Here is a 14127-nt window from a genome sequence, read left to right as displayed (position 1 = left end):
AAATGTCTTATCATTTTGGATTTATTTATACCCACTTGAACCAGTTAGAAATAAAATAAAAAATGGATGTGATATTTATCATTTTAAAGATAGTATGTTGTGTCCTCCTATTCACAATTCCTACCCTGGATGATCAGCTATTTTGGGTCAGTTGAGCTAAAAGAAATATGGTGAAATGATTTTGTCCCTTTTATTTATACTTTAACAAAGAATGTAATATTGCCTTTTGGTATGTTTAGACGCACCAAATGGCATTGTCCTTAGTATGATTCAGAGCCACAAGCAACTCAACAGCCAAATATGGTCCTATTTTTCTTTATTGAGCTGCGAGGGAGGACCTCCCATTGCTCAGATCCTAACATGTTCTGTGTGTCCTCTTCACACAAGAGCTGTAAATACAGGCAGCGTATGACACTATCTAAAAAAGATCTCTGCACCAAATATGACAAAAGCCTTCAGTGTGTTGCATTTCCAAGAGACTTGACTTAACTGTACTTTCAAAGGGTAAACATGCTCAACTCATCATTCAAGAAAAGATTAAAATGCTGTTTTTAGTTTCCTTATTCCACGACTGATCATTTGAATTAGCCAGTTATTAGTTTAGTTCTTCTGATTATAGAGATTCCTGATGTTAAGGAGTAAAAGTATGTATCATACTTATATTTTACTACTATATTATATTATACAACTGACTGTAGCTTTACATATATCATACACATTACCCAAAATGCTGAAGTGTTCCTTTAATCTTAGTTTACATATATCTGTGATGACCCTTCCCCTCAAAGTGTTCTCAATCTGTCTTCTCTGCCCCCTTTTTCCTCCGCAGGTCTAGGTACAAGCAGATGTGTTGTATCCAACTTATTTCAGTCCGCAAGCTGTTTTAGTGCCTCCTTAGAGCATCTTTAAAAAGACACATGCTTGTGAGCTCAGGCACTCGCGGACAGCCAACCCTCCTCAAACAGTGAGTTCCCTGCTTCCCTGCCAGCACACCCCAAGCTTCATGGGTTGAACCACCAGAAGTTCAACAATCTCTTCCCCATTCTGTCCTCCTCTTCGTCCTCCGTGCAACCCCTATCCGCCACCCACCCCACCCCCCACCTCCCTACCCCACCCCCACCCCACCCCCACCCCACCCCTTCCACCCTGCTCTGTCTACACCCTTTGCCATTTCTACTACCAGCTGATGGCTTGTTGTGCCTCGGGCTTGTTTGGACTTGCAACCGCAGCATCACCCTCCACTACACAGACTTGCAGACGCAGCAGCCTCTAGAGTGAAAGATATCGAGAGACAGAGGGGGGGAAAGGAGACACAGACAGAGAAAGAGAGCAGTGTCACAGGAGAGAGGAGGGATCGTCCGTCCCAGCAGCAGAGGGATCCACCTGTCCCGCAGAGGAAGCCCCCCCCCCCCCTCCCCCCCACCTGATCCATCTGGTCGCAGGGGGGGACCCTGCGTGGCCGGGAAGGCAACAGGGACTATGCGTCAGGGACTGGTGGTACTGGCAATGGTCTTCCTCAGCTCCATGGGTCACAGCGATTCTCTCAAGCTCCACAAGGCAAGAAGGCAGAGACGGGGTGAGTTCTCTTTCTCAGCTTGGTTTGATCTCCTTTTTCTTCCTTCTTCTGCCTTTCGTTTTTGTCGTCTGAGTCACACTGGTGGATGTCTTATAAACATTTAACAAGCAAAGTAAAGATAACATTTTGTTTATTTTCTCATCATTCCTGTTTGTTTTTCCTAGGCGAGTTATGTTAGGTTCAGTGTTTCCCTGAATGGTTCTTCTTTCTTCCTCCTTTTAAGATTACGCCTCTCTCAGTTTATGTAAAACCTTTATGGGTATTAAGATTGTTTATAGAGGGGGCTTTGATGGATTCCTCCTCCAAGCCATCACTCTTTGTGTGTGTGTGTGTGTGTATGTGTCTCTCTCTCTCTCTCTCTCTCTCTCTCTCTCTCTCTCTCTCTGTGCTCTGTGGGCACATAATGGAATGGGTACCTGACAGTTCTAAGCTTTCAATTTGACCATGTTGCCGGTGTTGTTGTAAGCATTTTTCTGACCTCACGTAACCATAGAGATGGTGCTCAGGCCGACTTGCAGTATATCTCTGGCCTCAGAGCCTCAGTGCTGGTGTTCCTGTCAGCTTTGAAATAATTCTTCCTTTACACACAAGGAGCTTTCAGCCAATGCCAGACTCAACCCCAACCTCTGTGAACCAGAACTCATATAATACCATGACTGGCCACAGTAACAGATGGTGTTATTGAAATCACACAAGCTGGAGAGAAAGAAAATCATGTTATTTGTGTGTTAAAAACTTTTGCTGTATATACACTCATGTAGATGCACAATGACCTCATATGCTGTCACAGTTTGTCATGTGCCATTTTAATGAGGACAGAAGGATTTGGGTCACTCACCATATACATCAGCGCCCTCTACAGCATCACAGTCCAGAGTCAGTTGAGGCTTTTGCCCTCAGATATGGAAGGGGTCTGCTGTTTACACCTCTGATTTACAGCTTCTATGTCGTCAATGTCATCAGATTCAGTGTGTTCCTAGACCATCCCTCCTGGAAGGCAAATAGTTGACAACAGAGGGACTTGTTTTCTTCTCTGTGGCCTTTCTGTGGTCCCTCTCTGAATGAATTCAGTGTCATGCAAAGATCAAACTGAAACCATCAGAGAGGAGAGAAGTTCATATTGCTCTTCACGACAGCAAAAACTTTTTCACCCTACCAGAGTCTACAGTGGTTACTCCCCAGTGAAATTATTACTTTTTTCGTTATTAGTCATGGTGAGCACTAAAACCTGGCTTTAATTGCTGCATTTCAGGTTACTGTTACTCACATATGGGGTAGTCTGTTCATGGGAGAACCCTTTTAACACCTTTACCATCCGACTTATCTCTGGGAAGACTGCTGTGTCAAAGTATGTATATTTAGAGCGGATACAGAGCGGAATTTTAAATCAGCTCAGATGACTGGGGTTTTGTGTCTGAATGGCACCCAGAAAAAGGATGTGCACTTTGACACACTTTTCCTAGAAATTATTTATATTACTGCTTATGTACCTTTTCCTTTTTGGAAGAAGAGGGAATTGGATTAATGACAGTCTGGGATTACAAGGAAGTGAAGTGTAAATGCATCTACAGCGCATTTTCAGACTTAGGACGGAGGATACTTGCTGTTTGGTAAAACACCGGCAGTGTTCAATTCTCAGCCATGTCTGTCACCTTTGCAGTTTTCTGATGCCCAGATCATTTGTGACTGACCCCAGTGGCAGATGTGTGGGGTGCAAGTTGACTGATTTTGACTGGCTCTTGGTTGGCAGTCAGCCCCAATTACCCAGGTTTCTCCAAAAGAAAATCTGTAAAGGATCTCCGGCAAGAAGTTTGAAGTAAACAGTGAGTAATTGTTCAAACAAAGACATTTGGCCTGGCCTCCGGTTAGATTAAGCTGCAAACATTAACCCCTGCTTGCTGGAGTGATGAAGTGCAGGCAGGTTTATGGCTGCATCTGTGGAGATGCCAGCAAAATGTTAAAGTTCCCTGATATTCTCATAGGCAGAATGCTGACCAATGCCCTCATTCCTCATTAAAAAATCATATCTGGCTGGAAATGTCAGCGTCTTATGTGATGATACACCATGCTGTTCTGTTGCCTACCTCAACCTGACTTATCCTTTGTCTCTGTTTACGTTTCCACAGTTAGTACTGAGGGGCCACCATCTTGCCCCAAAGGCTGTGAAAGATGCTCTGAGTATAATGGCTGCATTAAATGCAAGCCCAAGCTCTTCATCTTCTTGGAGCGCAATGACATCCGTCAGATAGGCGTCTGCCTCGCCTCCTGCCCCATGGGATACTTTGGCATGAGGAACCCAGAAGGCAACAACAGATGCACCCGTGAGTTTTACTTTGTGTTGTACACTCTTGACCAAGGAACATTTCAAGTCCACAGTGCACCAACAGAATCCGTGGGCACATTAGATTTGTCGATATGCATTTGGACTCTTTCAAATACATGTAGGCTCGAGCTAAGTTGTTGGTAAAAGCCCACTCTGTAAAAATTCACACAACTGATGTCAAAGCAACCTTGCAAAAGTGTAAACGATCTGTTTAGTTTTTGGCTCATCGTCTCCTGTTAATGTACAATAATGATATTTGGAGGAACTGAGTATCCCTCTGCTTATCTTATATCTCCACTTTGCTACACTGCCAGTTTGTGTTTAAAAAAGATCCTCCTATGTCTTTTATGTCCTTTCACATTGCTTCATCTTTTTAACCAGTCTTTGATACTATTTTTCATGTTTGAGAGTGAATAAAATGTATCCCCTTATAATTGAAAGCACACTAACAAGATGCAAGTGTAATAAATAAATATACCACTTGATGAAATCCTTCTGTTGGTGCTACTTATCCCTGTGGAAAACGGTGCAAACGTAGCCACTGGAGTAAAGTCAGTAGAATTTTGTATTGAAGGTATTCATTGGGTAAAGGCAGGTTTGGCTCATTTGGAATATGGGTGAAAGGGTGGTCACATTCACAGTACTTACCATACTTATGTAGTTGGTTCTGGTGGCACCAGTCCTGTACAGACGACAGACGACAGACTTTACCAGTCTCTGTCGTCTGTTTCCCCTTAGGCATGTGCAGAAAAAACAGGACAGAACAAACAGAACAAAATCCCAGCAAAAACATTTCTAATGCATTGTTGTTTCCTGTTTTTAAAGGATTTCTGTGTTTTATATTTGGCCTTCATGTGCAGGGTTCATGCCAGGCCACAATCCATGTTTATTATGCATTCACTTTTACACATATTTTATTCTAATACACCCTTACTACCTATCAAAATACAGTCTGTATTTATAGTCTCTGAAGTAGTTACGTAAAAGGTTTATTTGAATCTGAGCGTGTCTAGAATTACTACTGATTATTCTTTGCACAGTAAAAGATTTATTATCTCAATAATAATTCAAAGTATTTCCTCATGTGGCTTCAAGGTAGTTGTAGGTGTAGATGTTGGTGGGCAGCTACACCCACAAGCCATAAATAGATTTTATCTTTATCTGTATCTATATCTATAGATATAATTTTTCTTGTGAGGGTTGTTGCAGCAATGCAAATGACACAATTTGAATTATTTCCAAAATTGTAATTTTCTTATCCAAATATTGGAAAACTTGCAACAAATTCAATCCCATGTGTTGCAGAATTCTTTCACTGTCCTGGTTCGTTGCAGAAAGGGCTGAATTTCCTATGCAAATTCTTTTCGGTGGCTCTCAGTGGCTAAGCTGGGTTACTATCCAATCATCAGACTTTATATTTGCCATCCCAGAATGTCTTGTTAGCAACATTTGTCTTACATTATAGGGCTACAAACATCAGTGCTGTCAAATTTAGCTGTTTGTTTGGCTTAAAAATAGTAATTGGGAGCAGGAGGCAACATTAACAATATTAAGATCCCAGTGTGGATTCAGCCTTAGATCATATTCTGAACCTTGGCATCAGGCCAGCTGCAGAATAGACATTCTTAGGTTTAGCACACATGCAATCAAGTCTAGATCTGAATGTGCCATATAGAAATAATGACAGGAATTTACAGATTTCCCTCTTTCTCTTCACTGTTTTTTTTAAGGGGGTAAGGAATTGCCATTCAAGATGGAAGCAAAGCCTTTTGGAGTCTTTTAAGATCATTTTTATTATTTAAGATTTCTGGTCTTTATCCTCCTGTGTTTGCAATTACCCAAATTTCAAGAAGTTGTTTGTTTGACTGGAGAGTTAAAGATTTTAATGAGTGTGAGGTGTGGAGCAACTCACTCATGAGAAACCCACTGAAGCTTCACACCCGCTTTCCAAAAAACATGGCCTGTGGTGCATGTGTTTTTAAGAAAAGAGTGTTACTCCCCCTACATAGACCCCTTGTTGTTAAATCACTAATAAATCTCTCAGAGGAAATAAAATTCAAGTTCCTCTTGTCCTCTCTCTGGAGAACCATTTTCTTTTCTCCCTGCAAAAACAATGCAATGAATATTCTATTAAAAGAATAGAGGTTTCTAGTTCCACTAGAAATTTTCCAGAACAAGAACAAAAATTTGAAGTCAATAAAATGAAAACACCACATCACCAGAGTCAATGTGTTTTTAACTGATTATATCCTCTCTTTTTGTCTCCCCTGTGTCTTTCAGAATGTAAAATAGACAACTGTGAAGCGTGTTTTAATCGCAATTTTTGCACAAAATGTAAGGAGGGCATGTATTCACACAGTGGACGATGTTATGTCAGCTGCCCTCCAGACCAGCACACCGCCAATGAGACCATGGAGTGTATCGGTGAGTGACCTTTAATCTTAACCGTTTACTCATTTCAAACTTTATCCATAGTATCTATTAGCGCTCCTGTAATGAATCTTAACATATTGTTTCAGTGCCTTTCACTTACTGAAGCAGCACAAAATGTGACCCACATGTTGACCCAACCATTATTATCACTTCATCTGAATAGCCATCTATGTTGTCTCACCTGGAAAACTGGAAGTAAAAATCACAAATTCTCTTGAACTTTCCCTTCTGTTCTTGTTCTCCTTACTTTTTGTTGTTGAAAATACTTCTGTCATAAGTTACAAACAACAGCATTAACAATGAAACCCAGGAATCTTGGCACACTGTGACCTAGAGGCTTGAACAGACTTTTTGGGATTAGTTGTTGTTTTAAGTTGACCCTGCTGGTCCACCAAGACTATAAACTTGAACATAAAAACTAGCCTTTGTCATGAGTGCAGTATGCATAAAGCAACATTATGTAAGATGTGGCTTCTTGTGGAATTTGGCACCCCTAAAATTTCAGAGTGCAATTCACTGATGTTGTAAAAAGGACAGCTGTACACGTGTATTTGTTACAGTTACATTATGATCAAAAACTAACAAATCGCCAGCATTGCTAACACAGCCAAACATCAAGAAAGTGTGACAACACAAGACATAACAGTATTACTTACTAGTATAAGTGTGTATACAGAAAGAATGCCAGCTTGGTGTCTGTTTTGCAGCCTTTTATTTCAAAAATCTCTTGCCAACATCCAGCAGCCTCTTGCTTGGTCACTCTCTTTTTCTTTTCTCAGCTTCCTCCGTCAACATCCTCTGTTTATTCGCCTCTGCTAACGTTATGTTTATAGAGGCTGCTAAGCCCTGTTATGTTGCATGCTCGCCCGGCTGTGGCGCCGCTCTCCACCTGCAGCAGTATAAGGTTGCTTGAAACTTGGGTGGCAAGCTAGCCAACAAAGCCAGAAAGCAACTGACTCAAGAGCGCTTACAGTAACGTTTGCAGATGTCTGAGTGTGTTATCTAGTAATTTTGCTAACATCAACTTGAGATTTATAGCTAGTCGACAACTTTGCTAACACAGCAAAACATCAAACAAGAGATAGCAAGCCTGCTAATAAGTTATTATTTACTAGTCCAACAGAAAGAAGACCAGCTTGACATCTGTCCTGCATCCTTTCAGCTCTGATTCTTCTGATAGCTTACTGAAGAGTCGGTGTGCAGTAGCAAGTGCAGTAACTAGCGCAGCAAGCACAGAGTGGCAATGACAGAGTCTCCTTTCAACCTATTATAAGTCAGTGTACCATCAAAATGAAAGCTGTTATATTAAGATAAAAATAATACATAATGTTGCTTTAATATTCATATGATTTGTCAGTTTCATAGCAACTGTCTTCATCTGTCCCTCTAAAAAAGTGAAAAAACAAAACAAAAAGAAATTACTTTCGGATTTGTAAATTCTCATTTGTTGAAACTGCTGAGCTGTAAAAAAGCAGACAGGAAGTGACAAACGTGAAATGTTGGAGCCGTTGACCATTGAATCACTACCTTAGTCTCTGTCCCATTTTTTACTCAGGTCAGCGTACTGCAGAATGCGAACTTGGCGAGTGGAGCCAATGGGGTTCCTGTATGAAGAAGAACAAAACATGTGGATTTAAGAAAGGCTCACAGTCTCGGTTTCGCGGGCCCCTTCCACAGGTCCACAGCTCAGACACCTCCCAGGCCTTTGCACCCCCACAGACCTGTGCTCCACAGACAGAGAGAAGGAAGTGTGTTGTGACCAAGGCGCCCTGTGTGAGAGGTAAATATAAACACATATAAAATTACATTAACAGATACATTGAAGAGGAAATTATTTATAGTAAGCACTTCTAATTTAAAGGTACAATAAATAATGGTTATAATCAGATGGCAGTACTCAGATTACGATGTACCATACTCCACTAGTCCATGTGCTTCATGAAATGTCTCTACCAGTTAATATGGTGACTGATGGAACCATTACGCAACATCCAAAGGCTTATATTCCCGCCAGTGTGTCTGTGACCCGCAGTGTGTTGATTGGGTTTGGTTTGGCTCAGTTCACAAAAGGATACAGAATCTCTTGACTTCTCAGCATGTAAACAATAAACTACATCTACGAGCCAAACAGATGAAGGGCGGGCATTACGCACTGCAAAGCTGGACATGGATCAGAGCTAGAAAGAGCTATTTGTTCTGAAGACCATTGAAGCATGAGGTTTACATGGCCATGACATGTTTGCTTGGGCTCTTATCATCCACACAGCAGCTTGTTCTCCTGCAGGTTAACAGTCATTCTCACCAGTAAATGGCCATTATCAACTTTCATAACAGCTTGTTAGTCGTGCTTGGCCTCATTTGCAGCTAAGGCTACTTAGCTGACAGATCAGCTAATTTGATAATGATGGATCTAACCAATTGGTCCAGAGTTTATTGGATAAAAGTGCAACAAAATAGCAATGATCCTGCTTATTTGTTTGGTAAAAATTTTGTCCTTAGTAGTGAGGCAAATAATGAAAAAATTTACCAGCAGTGGTGCTGGGATGATAAACTTTATTAAACACAGAAATAAAACAGAGCTGTTTAACAGTTAATCCAAGCTAGGGTTGCAAAGGGATTATTGCTAATGAAGAGTCATTAGCAAATTTATTTGTCTCTAAATGTCACCATATACTAATACTGTTTTGCATAATGTGCATTATGCTAATCAAAGTTGGAAACTTACACTTATTTACAAGGACTAAGAGAACTGTAAACGAGCAATATTTAAAGCCTTTATTGGACGATGGCACGCTTAGGGGATTTCGGGCACAGCAGCAACATTGCATAACAATATTTGCACAGTGTTGGCAACTGTACAGATGTTGCAACATGTAACAGATGATATCCCTGGATATATGTGAGTAAACATGGAGGAGGTTTGCATATTCAGGCACCATCCTCTACTCTGAAACTGCTCTTTTAGGGCATGTGACAGCATCATTTCAGAAATAAGAAGCAAATTTACTCTCTATGACACCTGAATCCTGTAGAGAATTTTAGCCTTGAGTTCAGAAGAATAATTAACAGTAAAATATTATAAACTACCCTATGAAAACTGCTATGTGTAGGTAGGTCATACCAGAAAGCCAAGGATAACGTCTGGTGTCACCTGACAAGTGATGAGTCATACAAGCTTTGTGGATTGTGAAACTGTTGATGTTAAGTAGATTTTAAGTTCAGTTTTTCCTCTATTTTGCTGCTAAATTCTTTTTTATGAGCTGCATAGGAATGATTTTTCCTCTGTGAGGTAATTCATGGGTAATGGTACCATGACTCCGGTAAACCAGTTCATGTGGGTAATCTCACTCACTGCAAAAAGAGCACAGCTGTGGATTAATCTGTGGGAGTTGGCTGGCAGGCTGGCTATATAAAACACAGGGGGCAGACATTGTATAACATTAGTGATTTAGTGGCCTGCAGATCTCACGCTTTGTGTTGATTTGGCTGCAATTTTTTTCCCCTTTTCCTGAAGCTCCACAAAAGGGTCTCACGCGAAAACAGAATTTTCTGGATGTGTTATTGCATTTGTCAGGCAAAATTGTTTAGCTTGGATGGGGAGGATGTACAATCAGGGCTGTCATAAACTGATGGAGTCCCCCCTCTCTTGGCTCCATTAGTGATTTGTTAGAGATGTAATTAAGTCCTTACACAGTAAGCACATCAGCTCAGATGCTGCAGAGTGTGTGTGTGGACCCGTTACTTCACTCAGGCTTCGCTCTCGTTCATTGTGCCTCATTGATATAAATTGAAACTATGACTGCTCAATATTAAGTTCTTGTTTGAATGTACCTCATAAAACTTTAGAAATATGAATATTTATTTATGTTATTTCAGGACAACACATAAATGATGAACATTCTGGACATAAAATCGTCTTATATGAATTGAGCCAACTCACCAAATAACGTCAGTATTGTTTTCATGATTTTGGCACTAATGGCTCTTGAAGATGAGTTGTTTGCGCACTACTGTGTGGGATTGAGCCTTCTAGTTTTCAGTTGAGTCCAAAGCAATTGTGACTCTGCATGGGTCTGCGGTGAATAAATGTTTTTGTGTTAGGTCTGTCCACATTCAACTACAACTCTACTTCATCACCGTATAATGATTTTCACTGGCGGTGTAGAAACATGTTTTTGATAGACTTTTCTTAACTTTGCACTTAAACCAAAGAATCAAAACTGTTTGTATGACAAGTTTGAAAATGCTGGTAGGGAAATAAACACAGACCTACAGTTATTACTGCATAGCAGTAGACAAACATGGTGGCGCCATAAACCCTGCTATTGTCAACTGCATAGTGAACACTGTCCAGCCCTTGGCATGTGTTCACTCATTTTCCAGGATGTGCAGAGACTCTTAATGCACAAGTTTATAACAAGCATCCTCCACCATAGCTACACTCTCTCAGATATACAAAACTGAATAATAATAATTTTGAGTGTTGCCTAAACCATAGCCATCTGACACTAGACCCAATGTCCATTTCCACTTTGTGTCAGTTCTTCATGTACTTATGGGCCATTATTGGGCCCTTGACAGTGGTTAACTCATTAGGCCAGAGGTGATTTTAGAGTGATTTATGTGACAGAAAATTGTGTCACTTGACTGTCCTGAGTGCTCTTACAGTCTATACATGTGCTCCATTTTAAAATCAGCAGCAGAGCCAAGCTCTTTCCTCTCAGTGTGGACATTAACCACACTGTGATGGATGTTTGTATTTAGAGTGCAATTATACTCTTAAATGTGTGCCAGCTGTGAATCCTAATGCATGAGTACCAACCTGGGGAGTACTAAGCGATTAACTGTTGAAACAGAAAGTAACAAGCCTTAGAGTCTGCAGTCATTCTAGCAGCTCTGTGAGGCTTTACTTAGGCACAGCAGTGCTTTGAGCTAAATGCTAATGTCAGCATGTTAGAATGCTCACTGTGACAATGCTAACACACTGATGTTTAATAGGTATAAGGTCCAACATATTAATTTAAAGTCCACCATATTAATTTGGTGTATCAGAATGACACATCACAATTCACATTTAGCACTAAACACAAAGTTCAGTAAAGGCTGATGGAAAGGTCATTCATTTTTCAGGTATTTGGTCATAAACCAAAGTACTGGACACATTAGAATTATGACCCGATGGTGGCCCTTGAGGAAAGGTTAAGGCATCACCAATATATCACAAAGTTATTACGATTCTTCCTGAGGGGAACATGAATGTCTGTACCAACTTCCTAGGGAATCCATATAATAGTTGCCAAGATATTTTGCTCAATACAACAAATGTGAACATTCATGGCAGTCCTACAGGAAAAGTCAGAGGATCACCAAAATGACTTGGATGTCTCTGCAAAATGTCACGGCAATTGATCCAACAGTTGTTTAGATATTTCATTCCAGACCAAAGTGGTGAACCGAATGACTAATATGGCTAAACATTGCGTCATGTTGGCATGTATGAATAATTCGAATGTGCTTGGTTTACACCTGTTTTGCCTGTATTAAAAACCACACAACCACAAGTCCTGATCCAAAACACGCCTCTAGCTAAGCAGAGGCACTTCTTCATACAACATCCGATGATGACATCTTTCAAGAGTTTATTTGAGACATAGTATAACCCATTAATCATCTTTTCGATGCATTCTCATTTCAGAGAGGAAGACTAAGGGAGACCGACAAGATGATCCTAACAGGAGGGACAGTGCACACGGGCGAGGACGAGACGGCAAAGATGGCAGTAGAGGTGGAGGTGGAGGTGGAGGTGGAGGAGGAGGAGGTGGAGGAGGAGGTGGAGAAGGGAAGAGGAGAAAAAGTCAGAGCAGGACCACCACTGTTTCCAGCATCACAACCAGCTCTGTCTCCTAAACTCCATCATCTGCTGGATGGGGCTGAGAGAAAAACAGACATGCCTCACCCAGCAGCATCTGCCATAGGCAAATATCAAAGTGATGAAGGAATGGATAAATGCTGCTATGCATTGTTGAAGATGCAAAGAGAACTGGAGGATTGCTGCAACGCAAAAGGCTCCTCCGAGCTTTTTGAATAGATGAACATATCTGGAAGATACTGGTGTCTTAGTGATACTCAGAAAGACTTGTTGATTTTCATTCCACTGTGAGGGATCACTGTTGGACTGCAAAGCCACATTGAAGATTGTGCTTCGACACAGTTCGTGTAATGAACCGACCTATGTCATTTCTTGAACTAAGAACAGATTCCTGTTTCAAATGCAGCATTAAAGCTGGATGTCTGATAATGAATGAAGGCTCTCTTCAGTCTCCTCTGGTCTATGATGTATTTTGTTCCAGTGCGATTGAAATCACAATCTGTTCTTCATTTGTTTTCATGTTTGTGAGAGGTGGCAGATGGATTTTCTCAACAGCCGCTGTATGTTATGTAAAGACAATGAATAGTATTAAGTCTTTGTACCTTTATATCATATTGTGAGATGAAACAAAGAGAAAGGCACTGGAAATCATTTGTGGTTGTTGAGGAAAGAAGGTCTTCGATATATTATTTTGACGAGGGGATCTATTACAAAACAAGCCTAAGAGAAGAGGTAGAGGAGGATTACTGGGTGCTCAGCTCATATCCTCCTCTGGTGTCTTGACACAAACTTTTGCCATTTGATAGCTTAGTTGTTTGTTTCAAATTAAACATTGGTGTTTGTATCAGAAAATAGCTCTGCACAGAAAATGAGGAATAAAAACATGAGTATTTGCTTGTGTGTGCCTTTGTGCATGCAAGTGTGTGTGTGTGTGTGTGTGTGTGTGTGTTTGTCTCTACCAAAAGTGTGGGTGTTTCTGTACTTTGAATGCATGTCTGCACATAGAATCAAGTTTTTTGTCGATGGAACTTAGAAGTTTGTACACGTGTGTTAGTATTGGTCTCATAGATTTAAGGAATAGGGTCTGGAAAACAATATGAGGGAAATGTAAATGCACGGTGATATATCGAATATGCAGTAACTACAAGCCACTGATTATTATATAAGCCATCAAATCATCAGCTGCTCAGTAATCATGTCTGTTTGCAACAGGGTCTGAAGATTTTGCACAACTATAATGTTTCCTACTGCTCAAGTTGCAGAACAATCATAGCATTTTACACATTTATACTCCAAAAGCAGGCTTCATAACATTGCAGATACAGAGAAAAATGTTTTTCCTAGAATGTTTTCCATGGGTCTGTTTGCTTTACACAAATATTAGTTTCAGGAGAAGTTACACACTACATTATTCATTCATATTATGGATTGTGATACTGAATATGTCAAACTGTGTTTATCATCAAACATAAGAAGTATTAGTACCATCATGTATAGCTTATTCTGTGAAAGCTTAAATAAAGTTCAGATGAAGTTGATGAAACTTAATCCATACACTGATTTTGACATTAGCTTGTTTGATTTCAGTTAGAATGACTTTTGTATATTTCTCTGCAATTGATTCACCGTTTATTTATATAAAGTTCTCGTATGGTATTCTATACCAGTGGTACACTTTATGTCTTCATGTACAGTATGATACATTTTACACATAAGGACACATTTTATGAAGACTTTACTATGTTGTGGATAATTTTGTTATCCTATAACTCATTTTTCATATTTTTGGCTATATTTCTATCGGTTATCATAACATTGCTCTTGCTAAGTTAATAGCTGTGATCTGGAAAGTCAGTGAGCCTGATGGTGCAAGAAAGGAGTTATGCAATCATACAGGTTTTAAACAAACCCAATGGTTAGCCAGAC

General features: G+C 40.3%; 1 protein-coding gene across 1 annotated transcript; it reads left to right on the top strand.

Moving 5' to 3' along the window:
* Positions 1-1171: 1171 nt before the first annotated feature.
* On the top strand, positions 1172-13095 carry rspo1 (R-spondin 1). The gene is made up of 5 exons (XM_046043779.1): positions 1172-1576; positions 3703-3897; positions 6180-6323; positions 7888-8112; positions 12028-13095. Exons 1-5 carry the CDS (start codon positions 1480-1482, stop codon positions 12237-12239), a joined length of 873 nt encoding a protein of 290 aa, XP_045899735.1. The 5' UTR covers positions 1172-1479; the 3' UTR covers positions 12240-13095.
* The last annotated feature ends 1032 nt before the right edge of the window (positions 13096-14127 follow it).

Source organism: Micropterus dolomieu, linkage group LG03 (genome assembly GCF_021292245.1).
Source record: "Micropterus dolomieu isolate WLL.071019.BEF.003 ecotype Adirondacks linkage group LG03, ASM2129224v1, whole genome shotgun sequence".
NCBI classification, from domain to species: Eukaryota; Metazoa; Chordata; class Actinopteri; order Centrarchiformes; family Centrarchidae; genus Micropterus; species Micropterus dolomieu.
This window is presented reverse-complemented; position numbering and strand designations above follow the sequence as displayed.